The 23,977-nt window shown below is 37.3% G+C and overlaps 1 protein-coding gene across 1 annotated transcript in view; it reads left to right on the top strand.

Annotated features, from left to right (window-relative positions):
• LOC131440619 (uncharacterized) overlaps nt 1–23,977 on the top strand; it is a 57,203-nt gene that overhangs the window by 27,829 nt on the left and 5,397 nt on the right. The window contains exons 4-7 of the mRNA XM_058612058.1: nt 8,018–8,124; nt 19,524–19,712; nt 19,778–19,884; nt 19,945–20,130. Of these exons, the coding sequence (XP_058468041.1) occupies nt 8,018–8,124; nt 19,524–19,712; nt 19,778–19,884; nt 19,945–20,130 (589 nt within the window). The remainder of the gene's footprint in view (nt 1–8,017; nt 8,125–19,523; nt 19,713–19,777; nt 19,885–19,944; nt 20,131–23,977) is intronic.

The following is a 23,977-nucleotide window of genomic DNA, read 5'->3' as shown; positions in this document are numbered from 1 at the left end:
ACGCCTGCTAATAAGATGTGAGGTGCTTAATCCCATGGTAATTAATAATTTCGAACGACTAGTCGAGCTTCGATCTCAAACAAAATTCATGACAGTATATTTTAATCACATGTCACAGGAAATCAACCCATCAAGATATATTCCTATCCGTGTCAGCATCCTAAGTGTCCCTGACTCAACTTTATTTTTCGATACATCCATGCAGCGCGCAGTGCGTGGAATCCCGGATCATCTACGCTCGGCGGAAATCCCAAAAATATTTTCAAGTAAGTTCAGGCATATTGACTCTGAGAAAATGTTTTACACGGATGGATCGCGAATTGAAGAAGCGACAGGGTTTGGTATGTTCAACAATAATGTTTCGGCCTCATTTAGGCTTCAAGAACCTGCATCTGTTTATATAGCAGAGCTAGCAGCAGTTCATTATAGTTTGAGTGTAATCGTCACATTATCTCCAAACCATTATTTCCTCTTCACAGATAGTCTGAGTGCAATTGAAGCCATTCGCTCAAGCATGACTGGCAAGACTGAACCGTTTTTCCTGGGCAAAATAAAACAGCGCCTGAACGACATATTGAACAATAATTATCTAATCACTATAGTCTGGGTCCCGGCTCATTGCTCCATTCCTGGCAATGAAAGAGCCGATATTTTAGCCAAACGTGGTGCTATTGAGGGTGAAATTTATGAGAGACCGATTGCTTTCAACGAATTCTATAGCTCGTCTCGCCAAAGAACACTTGCCAGCTGGCAAGCTTCTTGGGATAAAGATGATTTGGGTCGGTGGATGCACTCAATTATTCCGAAAATATCGACAAAGGCATGGTTCAGGGGACTGGATGTGAGTAGGGATTTCATTCGTGTGATGTCCAGACTCATGTCCAATCACTACACGTTAGATGCACATCTCCTTCGAATTGGGCTCTCCGAGACTAATCATTGTGCTTGCGGAGAAGGTTATCGGGATATTGATCATGTCGTTTGGACATGCGTGGAGTATCGTGATGTCAGATCTCAACTAATAAATTCTTTGCGTACCCAAGGTAGACTATCCAATGTCCCAGTTCGAGACATTGCTTGTCGTGACCTTTCATACATGAAACTTATTTATCATTTCATAAAGAAAATTGGAGTTTCAATTTAATAAAGGCCCCTCTTAAGACATAGTTCTGATTCCAGCTGCGTCCATGAGTTCAACCAAAAGAATAAAAATTATGTAATGATACAAACAAACTCGAAACAGTTTATGAAATTATCAACAAAATGTCTGAAAATATCAGCTTATTTTATAATTTATAGAAGTTAATCGTTTGGTTCAATTAATATTTCCGAGTAGATTTCATAATTAATGGCGAGTTACCTAAGATGATGTTTAAGTAATAAGAGGAATATGTTTTAATAAATTCAAATCGTTGTGACTATGTTAGAATTAAATTAGGATAAGAATTTTATGTAAAAGTGATGCTACGGCGAAGAAAAACTTATGTAAACTGCCTTAAGAAATAAACGTATTTATGAAAAAAAAGTATACTTTCAAATAGCTGGTGCTCACATACCGGTGTCAGATGGCTGGTTTATACTTTTGCCATTCGATGATTATGTTGAATAACGATTTAATTGTTTTTAGTTGACTCATGGTGATGTACTGTACCAGATGAACCAGGTACAGTTGATCTCTAAACTTTTTGTCCGTATTATGACGTTTCACACTATCATAGGCTTTAGTCCAGCCTCCGACAGTGCTTCTTTAGTTCGGCTTCCATCATGTCGGGTAGTCCTCGAAGTACAACCTTCATAGGTTTGTTGGCGGCAATATCGTGTGTGAAGTATTCCGCTTTCGTCTGCTTCAGGTACAATTCCACTCCTTTGTAGTGGTTCAAAGCCGGAACAGTTATTTTGTAGCCTTCAGTACATAAACGGATTGTTGCCTGTAGTCCTTTGCTGATCAGCGTATTGAAATCCAAGCGTAAAGTTGGTGGGAAGCCCTTCAGGTAGAAAGGCGGCATTTTTTCCTTCTTCTGCAGTTCCTCTTCGACATCAACTGGCAGATCAGCATATTGGTTTTTACTCAGCAAACGATCGTTTACCTGTACATCACTTGGCTTCAGACGCTTAGCATCCTTTGGATCCTTCTCGAATCTATGGCACGTTTTACCCATAGCTTGGGTAGATAGACAACTGCGAATAAAAAATAAAAAATAAATCAAAATTAGTCGTAGTAGGTTATTCGTCTATCCACATCGAGTGTTAGATGACGAATGATGGCTGCCGCTCTACTAACTCTCTCTTTTATGTCGTCTCACTGTTTCCCGTTCTGCGAACAGGAAAAGAAATTTTGGTAAAGGGGCTGCCGTACACCACTGCCAGTAGCAGGTATAAAACAGAATGTCATGTGAGAAATAGCGTCATTTTAGTTAAAGCAGCTACTCTGAACGCACGAGACACAGTCAGCACGATGGCTCCGAAAACCAGTGAAAAGGCAGCCAACAAAACCAGCAAGGCCCATTCAAAGCACTTTTCAGTGCTAAAGATCATCATAAAGAACTAGTTGAGTTTTACCGCTTTCCTACCATTTTCTGAGCACCTGTTGCCGAAACAAGACACACACGAGAACCATCTCAGATCTAAATGCAGATCTTGTTGATTGTGTCAATTCAAGGCACTTTCTAGTGCCACAAGTAATCATTAAGAATTAATTAAACTTTCAATATTTCCTACCAAAAGATTCATAAAGATGGAAGTTAAAATAATTTGCACCGTCACTAACACATTCAATTACGAACAGCAATGCGAAAGCGAAAGTGATGATGTTAAACACATCTTTATACTAGTATGCAGGTCCGTACCCAGGATTTCTTTTTTGGAGGGGCCCAGAATGAAAAAATAATGTTACTGAAGATTGCTTAAGTAGATAATTTCCGGTACGCCATTTACCGGCGTTTTTAACAGACACCTTGAACTTTTACACTGGAACTATCATTATTAGGTATTTAAATAAAATTTGTGACTATGGCCGAGAGAAGGTTATTGTATTACATTTCTTAATGTTTACTGTCATGCCATTTCAATCCTACATGTTTAAAACCTTCTAAATGTCCATTTCTAGAGCACAACAATCCACAAGACTTGTGATGAATTGTGAGAAGTGGTCCGAGATAGATCCCTTACTTCGATTCGTGGAGAACGGAAAGCATTGTCAGCTCCATATGATGGGAAGAATGATCCAACAGGTTTCAACTTTTAAATACCTCGGGGTGTGGTTCGATTCCAAATGCACGTGGGGAGGACACATTAGGTATCTGATAACGAAATGCCAACAAAGAGTAAATTTTCTTCGAACAATAACAGGATCTTGGTGGGGTGCTCATCCGCAAGATCTAATAAAATTGTATCAAACAACGATACTTTCAGTGATGGAATATGGATGCGTTTGTTTTCGTTCCGCTGCAAACTCTCATATTATCAAACTTGAGCGAATTCAGTACCGTTGTTTGCGAATTGCCTTAGGCTGCATGCATTCGACACATACAATGAGTTTTGAAGTTCTGGCGGGAGTTCTTCCATTGAAAGATCGTTTTTGGGAGCTTTCATCACGCCTGCTAATAAGATGTGAGGTGCTTAATCCCATGGTAATTAATAATTTCGAACGACTAGTCGAGCTTCGATCTCAAACAAAATTCATGACAGTATATTTTAATCACATGTCACAGGAAATCAACCCATCAAGATATATTCCTATCCGTGTCAGCATCCTAAGTGTCCCTGACTCAACTTTATTTTTCGATACATCCATGCAGCGCGCAGTGCGTGGAATCCCGGATCATCTACGCTCGGCGGAAATCCCAAAAATATTTTCAAGTAAGTTCAGGCATATTGACTCTGAGAAAATGTTTTACACGGATGGATCGCGAATTGAAGAAGCGACAGGGTTTGGTATGTTCAACAATAATGTTTCGGCCTCATTTAGGCTTCAAGAACCTGCATCTGTTTATATAGCAGAGCTAGCAGCAGTTCATTATAGTTTGAGTGTAATCGTCACATTATCTCCAAACCATTATTTCCTCTTCACAGATAGTCTGAGTGCAATTGAAGCCATTCGCTCAAGCATGACTGGCAAGACTGAACCGTTTTTCCTGGGCAAAATAAAACAGCGCCTGAACGACATATTGAACAATAATTATCTAATCACTATAGTCTGGGTCCCGGCTCATTGCTCCATTCCTGGCAATGAAAGAGCCGATATTTTAGCCAAACGTGGTGCTATTGAGGGTGAAATTTATGAGAGACCGATTGCTTTCAACGAATTCTATAGCTCGTCTCGCCAAAGAACACTTGCCAGCTGGCAAGCTTCTTGGGATAAAGATGATTTGGGTCGGTGGATGCACTCAATTATTCCGAAAATATCGACAAAGGCATGGTTCAGGGGACTGGATGTGAGTAGGGATTTCATTCGTGTGATGTCCAGACTCATGTCCAATCACTACACGTTAGATGCACATCTCCTTCGAATTGGGCTCTCCGAGACTAATCATTGTGCTTGCGGAGAAGGTTATCGGGATATTGATCATGTCGTTTGGACATGCGTGGAGTATCGTGATGTCAGATCTCAACTAATAAATTCTTTGCGTACCCAAGGTAGACTATCCAATGTCCCAGTTCGAGACATTCTTGCCTATCGTGACCTTTCATACATGAAACTTATTTATCATTTCATAAAGAAAATTGGAGTTTCAATTTAATAAAGGCCCCTCTTAAGACATAGTTCTGATTCCAGCTGCGTCCATGAGTTCAACCAAAAGAATAAAAATTATGTAATGATACAAACAAACTCGAAACAGTTTATGAAATTATCAACAAAATGTCTGAAAATATCAGCTTATTTTATAATTTATAGAAGTTAATCGTTTGGTTCAATTAATATTTCCGAGTAGATTTCATAATTAATGGCGAGTTACCTAAGATGATGTTTAAGTAATAAGAGGAATATGTTTTAATAAATTCAAATCGTTGTGACTATGTTAGAATTAAATTAGGATAAGAATTTTATGTAAAAGTGATGCTACGGCGAAGAAAAACTTATGTAAACTGCCTTAAGAAATAAACGTATTTATGAAAAAAAAAAAGTATACTTTCAAATAGCTGGTGCTCACATACCGGTGTCAGATGGCTGGTTTATACTTTTGCCATTCGATGATTATGTGGAATAACGATTTAATTGTTTTTAGTTGACTCATGGTGATGTACTGTACCAGATGAACCAGGTACAGTTGATCTCTAAACTTTTTGTCCGTATTATGACGTTTCACACTATCATAGGCTTTAGTCCAGCCTCCGACAGTGCTTCTTTAGTTCGGCTTCCATCATGTCGGGTAGTCCTCGAAGTACAACCTTCATAGGTTTGTTGGCGGCAATATCGTGTGTGAAGTATTCCGCTTTCGTCTGCTTCAGGTACAATTCCACTCCTTTGTAGTGGTTCAAAGCCGGAACAGTTATTTTGTAGCCTTCAGTACATAAACGGATTGTTGCCTGTAGTCCTTTGCTGATCAGCGTATTGAAATCCAAGCGTAAAGTTGGTGGGAAGCCCTTCAGGTAGAAAGGCGGCATTTTTTCCTTCTTCTGCAGTTCCTCTTCGACATCAACTGGCAGATCAGCATATTGGTTTTTACTCAGCAAACGATCGTTTACCTGTACATCACTTGGCTTCAGACGCTTAGCATCCTTTGGATCCTTCTCGAATCTATGGCACGTTTTACCCATAGCTTGGGTAGATAGACAACTGCGAATAAAAAATAAAAAATAAATCAAAATTAGTCGTAGTAGGTTATTCGTCTATCCACATCGAGTGTTAGATGACGAATGATGGCTGCCGCTCTACTAACTCTCTCTTTTATGTCGTCTCACTGTTTCCCGTTCTGCGAACAGGAAAAGAAATTTTGGTAAAGGGGCTGCCGTACACCACTGCCAGTAGCAGGTATAAAACAGAATGTCATGTGAGAAATAGCGTCATTTTAGTTAAAGCAGCTACTCTGAACGCACGAGACACAGTCAGCACGATGGCTCCGAAAACTAGTGAAAAGGCAGCCAACAAGTCCAGCAAGGCCCATTCAAAGCACTTTTCAGTGCTAAAGATCATCATAAAGAACTAGTTGAGTTTTACCGCTTTCCTACCATTTTCTGAGCACCTGTTGCCGAAACAAGACACACACGAGAACCATCTCAGATCTAAATGCAGATCTTGTTGATTGTGTCAATTCAAGGCACTTTTTAGTGCCACAAGTAATCATTAAGAATTAATTAAACTTTCAATATTTCCTACCAAAAGATTCATAAAGATGGAAGTTAAAATAATTTGCACCGTCACTAACACATTCAATTACGAACAGCAATGCGAAAGCGAAAGTGATGATGTTAAACACATCTTTATACTAGTATGCAGGTCCGTACCCAGGATTTCTTTTTTGGAGGGGCCCAGAATGAAAAAATAATGTTACTGAAGATTGCTTAAGTAGATAATTTCCGGTACGCCATTTACCGGCGTTTTTAACAGACACCTTGAACTTTTACACTGGAACTATCATTATTAGGTATTTAAATAAAATTTGTGACTATGGCCGAGAGAAGGTTATTGTATTACATTTCTTAATGTTTACTGTCATGCCATTTCAATCCTACATGTTTAAAACCTTCTAAATGTCCATTTCTAGAGCACAACAATCCACAAGACTTGTGATGAATTGTGAGAAGTGGTCCGAGATAGATCCCTTACTTCGATTCGTGGAGAACGGAAAGCATTGTCTAAATTTGTAGGTCATATTAATTGATGGTCATACAAATTAACTTTAGCTATACAGGTTTCAGTATCAGGTTCCGGAAATAGCGGTCGAAAATTCCAAAACGAAACTCACATCCATTTCTCAGAGATGTCTTGAGGTTTGGGAACAAATAACAGTTCAAGAATGCCAAATCAGATGAACAAGGTAGATGAGCAAATAATTGGAGCACTAAACTGTTGACTTTAACAATGGTAGCGATGCTAATGTGCATTTCACAGCGATTTCGGTCTTTATTCAATTTAGTACTCCAAAAGTATACTATGACAATCCCAGAAAACCGACATATCCCACCCATTGAGCCTTCCTTGCAGGCACTCATGCCACGACGACTTCAGTTCATTGTCGGGTAATCATTTATTTCTCTGACGTATAATAATGGATCCAGCCAAACATGTACTCGAATTGCACTTACACTCGTCTTTTTAGTCCTAAATAAGTATGAGTGAGATCCAGCGGCAGGATATCTTTCTAATTTGCAGAATCTTGCTCAACTATGATTAGCTCGCGCACTTTAATTTTTAAGCCATCTAGAACAATTAAGTGTCTTCTTATTATTGTAGTTTCTTTTGCCCGTATTTAATTTTCATTTTATTTAGTTTTTCCACTGTTCGCTTCGTATCAAACATTTTTTTATGTTTCTGTTTTCGGCCTTTTTTTCACTCTGCTAGGCAACAGAAACTAGCTTCTGCTATACCGGTTACAGAATCCAGTTCCGGAAATACCGGAATTGGAACTTTTGTATAGATTTTAGCAGGTATTTGTTCTACAAATCGTAAAGCCTTGGTGTTGTCACAGGAAATATATGTAATACTCTCCGAATACTTCGATGTTACTACAAAGTAATTTGCACTTCTTAGTACCGATATACGTAAACTGCGCATATTGTACAGTTTTAATTCGTATTTTACAAATGAAGTCAACAATCGTTTTTGCGGTTTCAGAATGTGTGGTGAGAATAGACTATTTTCGACAAATTATCTAAAAATGGCGAGAATCCATATGAGACTCTAGTTATCCGAATACTAATGAAGACCAAATATATTCAGTATTATCAGCAGCATCAAAATCTGAATAATCAAAACTATATGTTCCTATACACGAACAGAATAAGAAACCCATCTTGACCAGCAAATACTATTGAAATTGTAATAATAACCTAATCGAACATTTTTTATACATTTTAGCGATCTGAAGAACGCTCTGTTCAATTGGCAGTTAGAGTGCATAAAACGCTAGAGTTGGCCGATGATAAATTCTATATTATAACTTGCGGTAAAACAGGATTCGCAAGGTAAGAGGCAGAACCTACCATAGACAATCTTAACGTTAAATATACTATTCTATTAAGTGCTAAATGCTGTACGGTATTTTGTGAAAAACATACATTCTTCATTTAGGGGCTTACTCAACAAAATGATTCTTTTAGTATTTAATATTTTTCGACGTGAAATACGGCTTACTTCACTATTTGTGAAAAATGAAGTGATCAAGCAGGTATTGACCAACTAATTTCATATATTATACACAGATATTACGAAGTTTGGGCAATGTTAAACTGTTTTTAACATTAGCCCGTTTTCCTTGATTTTTAAATGAAATTATGAAATATCGTCATGAAAAAGTTTATAGATCCTATACAATCCCGTAAAACTATCAATTGAGCATGGAAGGTACATGCTTCAGGCACATTGAGGTCAAAGTTCAGCTTTTTGGATTTATTTTATTTTATTTCGGAAGTAATCAATAATATTTCTCTTGCTATGCTATGCGTCAGGACATAAAATAATGACTCCACTCCAGTTATTTGAAAGAATGCAACAGCAAAATACGAATTTTGATGCGAAATTACAATATATTGAGGTTAATCTCTTGAATATGTATGGATTATAATACAAGAAAAGCAAATGTTCAAATCAAAAATTTCCAAACTGAAATTAAAATTTATGCAGAGATTTATGTTAGCTAACCGGAATGCGAACAAATTCCGGTTAGATAACGATAATTGGCTTCAGGGAACGTTCGAGATTCCAAGGCCAACAGGCAATCAGGTCGACCAGTAGTAACTTTTGTTGAATGTAGTGAACGTACGAAGAGAAGGAAAACGGAGTGTTTACGAAAGAACGCAAGTCCCGAAGAACTGAGCAACGCTACTCAGAGTTCATTTATTTTGTCTGGTAAAAGAGATGCCGCTAAATCTGTGAAGGATTTAACGGTTTCACCCAAGCGATCCACTAAATACAGACAAGCATTTTATAGGAAATCGGAAAAACAACCACACAAAGTTGACACCATTTCAAGCTCTAGTAATAGGGTTTGGTACCACGTGTCAGCAGTTTATGTTGAACTGCTAACGCCACCTAACGGTTCAACATAAACCGCTGAGCAGACGTAAGGCTAATGCTATTTACATATACATATCGGTGTGATAAGACCGACGTGCTATGTCTTTACTGACGTGACGAAAGAAACGAAACTAAGTGACGACGTTCTGGCCATAAACTGCTGACGCACTGATGAGCTGAAAGCGAAACGTAAAAAATGAAAATAGTTATGTGTATTTAGCACAAATCCGGTATCCACGTGGTACCAAACCCCTAAATAAGTAAACTTGAATGTTATCCCAAAAAGGAAAACTACATTGTTAAGGAAACAGGTTTGCAATATATTTAGAATTTTTCGCGTCTTACTTTTTTATATTTTACTTCTGTTAGGTGCTTAAATAAATCTTCAAAGCATGTTAATTTTAACTGCAAGCCGTTTACTACCTCAGTTAAATGAAGCTATAAAATCTCTCGATAATATTGGTGTAAAAAGGTTCCAAATTTTGGTCTGGTTTATGAACGGTCCCTTGCTGTATTTACTTTATTTAGTGTTACTGCTAATATAGGTCATCAATATATGATAATCTTTGACAAAACCGTAAGTCGAAAAGCTAAGGTCATTAAGTTTTCTTAAAAAACCGACATGTCCTTTGATTTCGAAATTAACTTATTTAATCTGAGACGTTGAGACCAGAGGCATTTGTACAAAGACTTTTTCAACCACTTCGCTCAAACGATCAATTTTGAAAGCCCTACGAGCTGAAACGAACGGCTCCGACCCATATTTGCGTCGATAGTTCCAAGCTCTTCTGCATAGTTTCCTTAGACTAGCAAGTACAGTATTTTACCACTCTAGTAGCTCGCAGGTGGAACAATAAATTTGCGAAATCGAAAAAAAATTTTTGATGCCAAAAGTCTTAGAATTGCATGAAAAATCGAAATTTAGTGTCATCTCGAAAAAATATTTCATTGAAAAATTAAACTTTCTGGGATCCCAGAAAGACGTTTAAAAACAAATTGTTTGAGATAACGTTTCATGCAATTCTTAGACGTTTGACATCAAAAAATTTTTTCGATTTCGGAAATCTCTCAATTCCTCTATGGTGATTTTTAAAGATCGAAAATTTTCAAACCTTACCGGGCCCTTACCCGTATCCGATTTAGCTCAAATTTTGCATGTGGACTTTTTTTTGAGGTGCTTAAACTTTTGAACAATAGCGCTTTACGAAATTAGAGGTGATCCCAAAATATTGGCACCCTTATATACATTAGAGCAGTAAAAATCGGATCAGGGTCATTTCGCCGAAAGCCATTTCGCCGAAAGCCGTTTCGCCGAAAGACATTTCGCCGAAAGGGGTTTTTCGCCGAATGCCATTTCGCCGAAAGGGTCATTTCGCCGAATCCTGAAAACGTCTTGCAATCGTAATTAGAATTGATTTAAATTAAAGACAAACGAAAGATGATAGCGTTAAAGCCCGTTTTGTTGACCTACCATTGTAGTTCCCAAGAAAACTTGTTGACTATTAGCTACTAAGCATCAAAGCAATTGCATAGGTGTATCTACCAGGCAAATGTAGGTGGTATTTTCCGTTTGTTAAGTGAAAATGAAAAAATATCTAATGCGGCTACGCCACATCGTTTTGGTTCATATGCTGTCCGACCCTAACTAAAGAAATCTAGCTTTGAGTAGACCGGGCAAACGAGGCGGTTACAGGTTTGTATGCAAGAGGCCGCCGCTTCCGACGGCGGGTCGGCGGCCGACTCAGCTGGCGTCGGCTCGGAGGCTTTGTGCCGCCGAGCCATCTTGGCTTCGGTTATGTGGCTGCGCCACATCAGTTATACAGAAGACATAACATGCTTGAGATATGACCCTATCGGCGAAATGACCCTTTCGACGAAATGACATATTCGGCCATCTCTGAGAGCGTATATATGCCTTCGAAATGTGCACACACACATACACACGCAGACATTTTCCTATCTCGTCGAATTGAGTCGAATTGTATATAACATTAGTCTCCGAGTCTCCGAGGCTCCGTTCGAAAGTAGTTTTTTTCAGCAATTCTAATACTGATAAACTTAAACTAAAACTGAATTCAGGACCTGGATACTGAAACTAAAACTGAATTCAGAACCTGGATACTGGTCCACCTGAATTCTAGGCTTAGAATTGGAATCTAGACGGACTTTATCCACCTTGTAGTGAGATAATGCTTCTTTGACCACTCCATTTGTTTTATTTTTGTATCATTATTTATTGGTGTTGATCATTTTCAAATTATAGATTATCATTGATATATCAAATTCACAAGTATATGTTAATTACTCAGTTTTATAAATAATTTTGGCTATTGTACCAATAATCATCTCATTAGTAGAGTCACATCTAATAAAACCAATTTTAATATACGCAAATTATTTTAATATGTTGTCAGAACTAGCTGTCGCGTGACTCTGTCGCGTCGCATTCTCTTTAGCTTCACCATTAGGGCACATTCAGTAGTGTTCTAGTTCTAGATGCTTAATTTATGCCAGTTACAAAATTTCAATCTGAATTTTATAACAAGAAAAACTGGCAGCCCCAGCAGTGTTTTACTCGTGTTTCAAATATACAAAAAATAGAACGGCATCGTAGACCAGTTTTAAATTTGACAGAAGAACTGGTCGAATAAATAAAACTAGAACGGCTTGCTGGGGATATGTTAGTTTCAGTTTCAGTTATATTATAGACCACCCGTATGAATCTTGCAGCTGCTGAATTTGCTCTTACGCATTTGCAATAGTTCCTCAAAGTTGCTTTCCAGTATTCGGAACGGTTGGCTAAGTTCCCTCGAAAATCGATGGTAGCGAAACAGCTCAATTTTCTATTGCCGGCTTTTCTTTTGCTGATAATATTGCATAAATAATGTCTCCATTGGTTCTAATAACTATTCTATAGCTTAACTGTATTTTATCACTAGGAGAACTTAAATGTAAGAATTTATCTCGCAAAAACGTTGAAGAGAATATTTTTATATTTTTCTTTCTCGAGTGTAACAAAAATTCTTTGCTTTTCCTCTTTCTCAAGCGTCCAAAAATTTCTTCGTGAACTTGACGGGAACTCCAAATTAAGAAAATAGGCGCAATCTCTTCAATTTTCTTGTCTTCCATGAAATTTTGTGACCGGAGTCCTGCTGCTTGTCTAAAAAAACATTTATAAAATTCTATCCTCGGCCATTAGTATTGTGAGCTTATCAAATATCCTAATAGTAGCTTATAAACCAGTCTGTCTAAATCGATTCAGATATTTCGGAGAAGTTTTGACTAATTACAATACACTAGGGAATGTTCGCTACTGTAGCTTTCAAATAAGCCTAAGTTTATTGAAATTCATTGAGTCATCCGGAAGTGACAGCCATTTAGTCATTGAACTTGATAAATAGCTCAACAGTTTATTTTTTCCATTACATTTGAGTTTATTTGTATTTATTTTTGGTTTACAATCATTTAACAATGTAAGTGATACAGCTTTCACTTTTCAATCTTTGATGTATATCTTATTAGTTTTTTATTATTTCATTTTGTTCTGCTTTTCGCAAGAATTCTTGTTCAACAATGTAATTGTTAGTTATTTAATAGCTTGATTTAGTCATCTCCGACAAATTCGTTCGGAGAAGATAAATTTGATAGATTTGATTTTCGAACTTGATCAATGGCTCAATAGTCGTTTTCAAACGAGCCTAGACTTGTTGAATTGGTTCAGTCATCTCTGAAAATTGAGAACTGAGCGGTGAAAAACAACGCGTTTTGTCGGTTACGTCTCTTATATCATTATATATCCGGATCCTGGAGTGGCAGTTTTTTGATTTTCGAATTTGACCTACAATTCAATAGTGGATTTCAAAAGAGCCTAAGCTTGTTAATATCGGGTCAGCTCTGAGGAAATTGAGTTGAAAAAGTAAAAATCTGCATATTTAGACAATTAAGACTGACAAAACTTGGTGCCCTGTACAGTCAAAGTTGTGGAATTACATTTCTTTTGTGGAATTTTGCCTTTCTGTTTCAACAGACTTCGCAGCCGAATCATAGCGTACAGAATCATTGTATTAACCGCAAACCAGGGTTGGTTTTTCTTTGGTTTTAAGAAACAACGCTTAATTTTCGTAGCAGCAAGGGGCGGGGGTCCACTAGGAGATTGATAGTACCTATTAGCTCTCTCCGGACAGTACAAGCCTGGATGCTGTGTGAAATCCGGCGGACAAAATGAACCAAGAATAGATCCACTGGGTTCCTGTTTCCATGTCGTAAAAGGCGACAATTGCAGGAGTTTCTTTTTCCTTTCAGTTATCAGATAGTTTCAATGTTTCACTTCTGATTCCTCTATTTTATTAAATTATACCTTCATTCAATCTATCCATTTCCGTCTAGCTTCGGAGAAAAGTTTTATTCTTAATGTTTTCTTCTTCCATGTTATTGATTGTCTTTCAGGATTATAAATTGAATGATAAAAATCAACTATTGCGAAAATTCGTTGATATTACAAAGTTAAAAACAGAGATAACATATGTCAGTATAATGAATACATAGTAAAAAACACTTGATATTAATATTTCAAACAATAAATTAATATTTTTCTCGGTACCCGGCTGCCCAGATCAACCTATAAAACCAATTATTATTTTTATAAATAATTAAATTTCCGCTTTAATAATAAAGAATCAAGACGCGCGTGAAATCCGTTGACCTTTATTTGGTGATTTAAAATGATTTTATAACAATTGTTTAGAATATGTCATTGCAATGAACCAATTATTTTGTCTAAATCCTATTCACTCGTTTATTTTGTATCACTTATTTTCATTTACAATAAAGGGGAAGTTTTTATTCTTTACGCAGTATTGCAAATTTTTCTTCAGTTTCCTCGAATAAGAGCTGTGAAACAAGACTTCCCGGGATTTCAATATAGGATATTGTTGAAACGTTCACTCGGGAAGTCAGTAAGTTTAGTGGTGCATCCGAGCATCTTGAAACCGGAACATACTGAGTCGCGCGCAAGTAATACCAATACTAAAATTTTTACTAACAAATATCCTTCTCCCGTGACACTTGTGGAGTGCGCAGTAGTATATACGGCCTATAGTAACAACAAGTGTTGGACTAACATCCCTTCCCATTCCTTAGACGATCTTCGTTCGGGCCTGGCCGGCGCCGGTACTGATCATTGAATTCTGGGATTACCAGAAGATGTCCATTGAAGGATGATTTACCAGTCCCAGGTCGGATCATCTAGAAACTCCCTGTACAATTTCAGTTAATCCCGATCAGTAAAGGAGTAGCAACCAGGGGTGGACGCTCAAGCTCAACGCTTACAATTTTCGTGACAGCAGGCTATTTTTTATTTAAAATAACTATTTATTGGAATATGAGTTAAATTTAAATTGTTAAGATTCAAATTGGGTGTTCAGCCACAAGTGGTGACTTTTTAGCCATATTATATACATGATTTAATTATTACCATTAAGGTCTGAGGACAGAGGGTCGCGTGTTGAGTTTTAAATCGACCACGTGGCTCGCTCAATTCCCTTTGCGCATCGTATTTATCTTGTACTGTCTCGTATATGAGCAAACTGTACCGGGTTCCCAGCATACATTTTATTATTTTGATGAGAAGTTGTATCACATTAATCTATCGTATGGGTTGGACATTACATGAATTCCTATGAACAATGAAAAAATATTCAACTTTCACAAAGATTGAATGTCTATGTGTTTGGCAGCCTTGTCGAGCCAATTTTATTTCTCTCTTCTTTTTCAGAATGCTGTCAGGAAACCAAAGCGAAAAAAAATGACGGATGCATTGAAACTGATTTTGTTTCACAGCAAAATACAAGACTTTATTTTTATCGCGATAACATATATGTTTTTATGTACTAATCGCATCTAAACTAAATTATTTAGACTTTGTCACGGTAGATTTATGATACAAGCCTTCAAAGCCGAGATATTCGATGAACAAGTAGAGGTATGCATTTCCGAGCGTTCCAATTTTCAGCAGTTCTTCAGTCAGAAAAAAATACAACACGACCGCTAAACTCGATGAATCATTCTGAAAATTTCACAGAATATTCTCAACTAAATTTCGAAGACATTGTCAGGTGGGTTTTTCTATGTTCTGAACCGTTTCCAAGAAAATTTAATTTGAAACGGGAAAATAGCAATAGATAGATTTTTCTAATAGACTGTTGAAAAAAATACAGGTTTTTATACAAGCCACGACCGATTGCGATGATATTGTAGTAGCTAGTAGCAAACAGCTATAGGCCTGGGGTGTCCTTTGCTGTATCAAGCATACGTCGTCCATGGCTGCTCGTCACCAGCCACTCAAGGCACGGATGCTTCTGAGATCACCCTCCACTTGATCGATACATCTTGCTCGCTGCGTTCCTTTTCTTCTTGTACCAGTCGGATTAGATTCAAGAACCATTTTCACTGGGCTGTCTTCCGACATCCTTATGACATGCCCAGCCCATCGTAGACGTCCGATTTTAGCTGTCCGTACGATAGGTGGTTCTCCTAGCAGCTGTTGCAATTCGTGATTCATACGCCGTCTCTACGTTCCGTCTTCCATCTGCACTCCGCCATGGATGGTCCTCAGTACCTTTCTTTCGAAAAAATTGAGGGCGCGTTGGTTGCCAACATAGTCCAGGTCTCGTGGCCATAGAGAACAACCGGTCTAATGAGCGTTTTGTAGATGGTCAATATCGTGCGGTGGTTTTTCTGAGTCCAAAGTACGCACGATTCCCTGCCAAAATACGTCTATGAATTTCTCTGCTGGTGTCATTGTCGGCGGTCACCAGTGAGCCTAAATACACGAACTCGTCAACCACCTCGATATCGTCACCAACTATCAATATTCGTGGTGGGTGGTGGCCAGTCCGATAGGTTTTCGTCATCTTCTCAAGGTTACGTGTCACTATATCAATATCGTCAGCGAAGCCAAAAAGTTGTACAGACTTCCGGAAGATCGTGCCACTCGTGTCGATCCTCGCTCTTCGAATCACACCTTCCAGGGCAATATTGAACAAGATACAAGAAAGTCCATTACCTTGACGTAGCCCTCTCCAAGATTCGAAGGGATCGAGAGCGTCCCAGATACTCGGACGTAGCACATCACTCTATCCATCGTTGCTTTGACCAATCGCGTCAGTTTATCCGGGAAACCGTTTTCGTGCATTATCTGCCATAGCTGTTTTCGATCGATTGTGTCGTATGCCGCTTTGAAGTCAATGAATAGGTGATGCGCGGGGACGTTGTATTCACGACACTTGTGGAGTACTTGTCTTATCGCGAATATGTGATCCGTAGTGGCGCGGGCTCCAGTAAATCCCGCTTGGTACGGCCCTACGAATTCCTTAGCTATTGGTGATAGACGACGGCAAAGGATTTGGGAGAGTACCTTGTGTGCGGCGTTTAGCAATGTGATTGCACGGTAATTGCAACAGTCTAGCTTATCGCCCTTTTTGTAGACGGGACATACCACTCCAGCCATCCATTCCTGCGGTAGAGTCTCCTCCTCCCAAATCCTAGAAATCATCCAGTGCAGCGCTCTAGCCAGTGCCTCTCCTCCATGTTTGAGCAGCTCGCCTGGCAACTGGTCATTGCCCGCGGCTTTGTTGTTCCTCAGCTTGCCGATCTCCTCACTTATCTTTGACGAATCAGGGGCTGGGAATCTGTCGTCGACTGAGCGTGCACTCAGATTGATTCCTGTACCGTTCGCTGTATCTTATGCTTGGCTGTATCTTCAGATGCTCATCATAGTACTACTTTCACCTGTCGATCACCTCACGTTCGTTCGTGAGAAGGTTACCACTGGTATCTCTGCACATTTCGGCCTGTGGCGTGAAGCTTCGAAGTTGAAACCATTCATGGAATTTATTTCATCGCTGGAGCATATTTGCTCCAGCACCGGCGAACAATTAAATTTCTGAAAAGGCGATTTGCAAAAACTCACAAGATATCGACCGAAATTTTTCGTAATAGGGGACTTAAATGCTAAGCATGTCCATGAAAAACCCGTCTACAATTGATCTGGTTCTAACAGATCACAAAGCCACATTTGTAGTGAACCAATTACACATGCTGACTTTGACTCAGATCATCTTCCAGTAACATTCAAACTTTCCAACGAAGCTATAATTAATTCAATTAGTTCTATATTCAACTATCATAGAGTTAATTGGTTGGATTACAGATCTCACATTGAAAACCATGTGGATCATGAAACTATTATAGAAAATTCTGCGGACATCGTCAAAGCAATTGATAATTTGAATCACTACATTATCGAAGCTAGAAATCTTTCAGTTCTTAGAGCTCAAACTTAAATAAATTCTCCTATCATCGATGACAATCTTCAACTGCTCATTCGGCTGAAGAATGTTAGTCGACGACAATATCAACGTTCTCGTGATCCTGCTATGAAAAACATAGTTAATGATTTACAACAAGAAATTAAACATAGATTTCTAAGGTTCTTAAGAAACCTCAGAAACCAATTCCTGCTCTCAAGGAAGGAAATCAAATACTTCTTACAAATGGCGAAAAAGCTCAAAAACTTGCTCAGCAGTTCGAGAGTGTCCACAATTTTAATTTGAACGTTGTGAGTCCTATTGAAAATGAAGTCTCACTGAAATATGATCATATTTCAACTCAAGTGTTATTACAAGATGACATTATTGAGACGAATTTTGGTGAAATTAAGAAAATTATTAGGAAACTTAAAAACAAGAAGGCTGCTGGTAATGATGGAATCTTTAATATTCTTATTAAAAATCTTCCCGATGTTGCCTTGAGACTCTTGGTTAAAATTTTCAACAAGTGTTTTTCGTTAGCTTATTTCCCAAAAAGATGAAAAAACGTTAAAGTAATTCCTATCCTCAAACCTGATAAAAACCCACCAGAAACATCAAGTTATCGACCAATTAGCTTACTTTCTTCTATCAGTAAACTTTTTGAAAAAATTATCTTGTTGAGAATGATGTCTCATATAAATGAGAATTAAATTTTTTTACCAGAGCAGTTTGGATTTCGTCATAAACATTCAACTACTCATCAACTCGTCAGAGTAACGAACATGATAAAAGCAAATAAATCTTTTGGGTTATCCATTGGAGTTGCTCTTCTAGACATAGAAAAAGCATTCGACAGTGTTTGGCACAAAGGTTTAATAGCAAAAATGTCTGATTTCCAGTTTCCTAATTATTTGATCAAAATGATTCAAAATTATTCAATTGATCTTCAGGTTAGCTATCAAAATTGTAAATCTGAATTGCTACCCGTACGAGCCGGTGTTCCGCAGGGTTCGAGCGTAGTTCCAATCTTGTATAATATTTTCACTTCTGATCTTCCAAATCTACCCGTTGGTTGTCAGAAATTGCTATTCTGTGACGACACAAGTCTGTTAGCCACAGGTAGAAATCTAAGAGTGATCTGCAGTCGTCTACAAAGAAGTTTAAATATAGCTTCAGTGATTATCTGTCAAAATGGAAAATTAAACCAAATGCAGCAAAAACGCAATTAATTATCTTTCCTCATAAGCTTCTTTTCTTAAACCAAACAATAATCACATTCTCAAATCGATTGGCTTGGAATTGACATTGTCTGATCAGGCAAAATACTTAGGTTTAACGTATGACAAAAAACTCACTTTCAAGGATCACTTATATCCTATATCCTGTTTATATCCTCTTATAAACAGAAATTCTAAGCTCTGTCTTAAAAAACAAATTGTTAATTTATAAACAAATTTTTAAGACCAGCCATGCTTTATGCAGTACTAATTTGGTCAAGTTGTTCCACCAGGAAGAAAACGCTTCAAAGGATTCAGAATAAAATTCTGAAAATGATTTTGAAGCGTCCTCCCTGGTTTAGTACAAATGAGTTACACAGACTCACAAATATAGAATTATTAGATGTAATGTCACATAATATTATAAGCAAATTCTGACAAAAATCGATGCAATCTTCAATTGAATCGATTCGCTCTCTGTATTAGTTAGTAAGTTAGTTAGTTCCTTTTCCCCATTACGCAATACAAGTAGGTTGATGATGTCCTCATGGTAATAACCAAATCATATATATATATATATATATATATATATATATATATATATATATATATATATATATATATATATATATATATATATATATATATATATATATATATATATATATATATATATATATATATATATATTTATATATAAATCTAGGTTGATAAATTCTACAAGGTTAGTTGGATTAATCAAGCTCCATGTTTTTTGTTTGTTCAGACACAATTCCTTACAAATAATACAAATACATTAACGATAGTATTTTTCTCCCACAGAGATGACAACTCACCAGTGGTTTTAAAATTTTTTGAAAATGACCACCGGGTGCAGGAAACGGTTTACGGACGAAAGTATACGGTCAGAGCAGAAGTGACTCATCCAAACGGAACGCAAGGGATTCGAGTAAAAAACTGTATCGCGTTCAACAAGAAAAATAATAGCATATCACTGATAGACGATCGCGGGTATTACTATAACCTTTTATGTGGACTTCAGCTCAAACTTGTTGTTTCACAAATCGTAATTTCAGGTGTCCGGTAATGAACAGCGGTACACACATATTAACTAGATTCAAGACATCCAGCAATGGAACTTCAGCAACAGCAACGTTAAATTCAATGTTCAGATTTCCAGAAGGTTGCAAATAAGTGTTTAAATACCATAAAAAAATCAATTTTGATAAAATATTTTTTTCAGGATCAGAAGTTCATTTTCAGTGTGATATCTTGCAATGCAACGGTATTTGTGTGGAACCCGATGAGAATGTATGTTCCGAGGATTTCGACGTATCTCTCAAATCTACTAGAGCATTGGGACAAGCCGACCAAGGAATGATTTTAGCAGCTACCACTGTATTTGTACTGGATCCAATCGATGCAAAACGTAAGATCATTTAGTCAATAAAATAAAATGGAAAACTGCTAAATTCAAAATGCAAAGGAAATAACACTAGAGAGATAAGGTAGACTTTTATGCAGCACATTAGACGACAAATTAAAATTGAAATTGTTTTCGGCGAGAAATCTAAAAAAAAACAGTTTAGTATCTTGAAACAAAAATTTTGATGAAATTGAGTTATGATCGCACTAAACAGTGGTTGTGTGAGCGAGCTCGATATAGAAATTATGTTCGAAGTACTTTGTTTGTACTATAGAACTACGATTTAGTTAATACAAATGTAGTCGTAAATTTATTTCCATTATCTTGGGTCAACAGTCTTCTCAATTTACATAAAAAAGGCGGATGGGTAATGTCAGAGCGATAATTGTATGTCGTCAGTACGAATAAAACTGGCACGCTTTCTCACAGTTCCATAGCATAACAGTATCATCAGCAAACAAATTTTTATCACAGAAACGTAAGACTCGCTTCATATCATTAATATACATAATAAATAGAATAGGACCTAACACACTTCCCTGAGGCATACCAAGTAAATTACCGAGGGAACTAGACACTACATCGTTAAAAACAGTCTTTTGAGATCTACCACATAAATATTTTTTTCAAACCGTTCATGTACCACTCGCCCGATGCCAAAACGCCGTAATGTCTGCAATAATAAAGGTCTAGAAGTCAGATTCAAGAACACAGCAAAAATACTCTCTTTAGATTCGATTTTCTCCTTCCATTTTGCCAATGCTAGGTTCAAAGCGGTTTCACAAGAGTGACCCTTACGATATCCCGATTGTTCCGGTATTAGCAAACTGTTAGAGTTCAAATAGTTAATCAGCTGATCTTTAACAATAAGTTCCAGATTTTTTTTCCAGCGTGTGCAACATGTTAATGGGACGGTACTCCTCGGCTTTATCCGTTCCAGTAACCTTGGGGATAGGAACCACCAGAGATTCTATTTGTAGGCTTGATAAGCTCAAATTTCACCTTATCTTCCACATTACTGGGACTATTCGTTACGGAAATTGCGATTGTCTCATGATCTGAAATCTTGCAATCGGTTTCCACATTTGAATAAACACCGTCGAAATTGGAATACACGTGATCTATCAATGTTCTACTATATCTCGTAATTCTTGTAAATTCATTCATAGTTTGCCTCAAATTGAAGAATTCTGTCAACTGTTTCAATTGATTCGAGCTTTGATCACTGAGCCAATCAATGTTGAAATCTCCAGTAATAATATTTAGTTTACCAAAATCGACAAAATCCTCCCACCAGTTTTCTAGAATTTCCCAGAAAAAAATCTGACACGAATTCAAAATATAAGAAAAACAGCAATGTTAATAGCAATAATACCTTATTATTGTTATTATTATTATTATTTCATTATTATTATACTTTTCTTGAAAAGTGTATAACAAAAAAAGAAGGCACGGTTTTTCTTCTCCAGGTTTCTTCTTCTTGCGATGGTTAGCAAGATATTCGCGGTACCGTGATCGCTCCATAACAAACACTTTCAATGAAAGCTCTATCCAGAATGAGGATTCGCTACTTCAGCACTATGTATTCATTACTCAAGTTAAACATTTTCACGAAAACATGGGCCGTTTCTTAATCCGCATGGAAACATGAAATATATTTGAAAATATACTTTTTAAACAAATTTGGGTTGCGGTTTAAAGAAATTTTTTCCTTTCGCAACCCTGTTTTGCACGGCATATCTCGAAACGGCTATTATATTTGTATGAAGATGTGTTTTACATGTCCCGGGTTGGCGGTTCAATGCATAGGACGCTGGTCTTACAAGCCAGTTGTCGTATGTTCGAGCCCCGACCTGGAGGGGTTCTTAGTGTCAGTAAGATCCATAGTACTAGCCATGCAATGATTATGTACGCTAAGAATCGGCTGCGAAGTTTGTTGAAACAGAAAGGCCAAATTCCACAAAAGGAATGTAATGCCAAGATTTTGCTTTTGATGTGTTCTACATCAAAACTTTAATTTTCGCATTGCGAGACTTAATTAAATGTGTTAGTGACGGCGCAAACTTTTTCAACTCCCATTTTGATAAATCTGATGCTGAAGAAAATTCAATTAATTCCTAATGATGATCTGTAGGACTGAAGGCCTTGAATTTGTTATGACCAGAGCGGGTAAAACATGTTAAGCCCAGGTGGGTAATTTTTCGTAGCATTGAGAACGACACAATATTTTGAAGTATTATTTAGTCGATTTTTAAATAATATTTTGTTTCGATATAACTTTACATGAGACGCGGAAATTCGAAGCTTGAAACGTTTTCGATATTTTGTTTTTCTGATTTTAACGTGACCAAATTAAGCAGTCATCCGGAAAAAATGTGAGCAAGTTTTGATAATCAAACTCCGTCTGAACTGGAAGTACTTTTATGATCGTATGCGAAAATCTGGACATGAAAAAAATCTTTTCCAAATATCAAAAGCAACAACGCATCAACAATTCAGAGAGCTGGTCGGCACTGTTTAGTTGCAATAAAAAGGATTACTTGTGTTGGTATGAAACAGTGGACGAAACATGGATCTTTCTTTTTTCTCCGGAGTTGTTTCAACATTTAGACGGGGAAAACGCAACAGGTAGCTGCAACAAGTATGGCGTCAGTTTTTAGATGCTCGAGGTATAATTAACGTCGACTGTCTTGAAAAGGAAGTACCAACAAAAGTTTTTAGTTATTAATGCGTTAAGAATTATTAATGCGTTTGAAGTATGGAATCGTAAAAACCGGCCCCATATGAAGCAGAAAAAATCATTTTTAACCAAGACAATGCACCGTGCCACAAATCAATGAAAATAATGGCCAAATTGAACGTATTGGGCACCGATCTGTTTCTTCACCCACCATATTAGCCCCCAGTGACTACTTGTCATTCGATGATCTGAGAGACTGAAGCCTATTGTAAGGCCATGTACAAATCATTCTATAAGTATGATATAAAAAATTTACATAATAAATAAAGAAATTTTACTCAAGAAATGTTGTTTTCCTAGTTAGTTCCTGAACTTTTTGGACGATGTGGAAGCAACCTTCTCTACGGCAGTATCGAACCGCACAGAGTGCAAGTCGATTCGACACTGAATTTGGTTTTCTGTGAGTAATTTTCTCAAATGCGAACGCACTCATTGCAGAGCAGAAATCATATGGAAACCGTGAACTTATGTATACGAAACCGTCATATCAACTAGAGGAATGACAATGGTTTGAAAAACAGGGAGAATTACACATTGTTCGTGGTTGAGTTGTAGATGTTCAAAACGCAATCCTACGTCAAAAGATTTTGAGTGATTTCATTTATGTGAAGATAAAGAATGGAAAGGCGAGACGTGACAAGGTTGATTTTAGCAAACTGAAATCTGTTACTAACTTAACTTTCGCAAGAGGAGTTGAACTTAAGCATCTCATCAATGCAAATCACTCGAGTCTCTGGTATGCCGGAAAGTACCGATAAAGGTCTGAAAAATCTCGAATTCTGATTTTTTTTTTGAATATTTTCCAATATGGCATCGATGGTAACAGTGAGTTGAATAAAAAATGGTTCTCGCAACGTAATGACTTATATTATCCAAATTACAGGAAACATTACCATGTTAATATTTCGGAAAGAAATGCTCTACGTTTTGTTTTTTATCAGTTTAAATCTTCTAGTTGAATCAAACAACAATATAGTATAGTCATTCATTTAAGCGGGTCCGACTTTTGTGATACGTACTGTAGGTATTATTTTGGTAAACCCATGTGCTGGAGTTGAAAAAACAAGTTACTCAAGCGGAAATATACAGGGTGATTTTTTAAGAGCTTGA

The sequence above is a fragment of the Malaya genurostris genome, chromosome 1, assembly GCF_030247185.1.
Source record: "Malaya genurostris strain Urasoe2022 chromosome 1, Malgen_1.1, whole genome shotgun sequence".
NCBI lineage: Eukaryota > Metazoa > Arthropoda > Insecta > Diptera > Culicidae > Malaya > Malaya genurostris.
The sequence above is the reverse complement of the archived record's forward strand: the minus strand, read 5'-3'. Positions and strand labels throughout refer to the sequence as shown.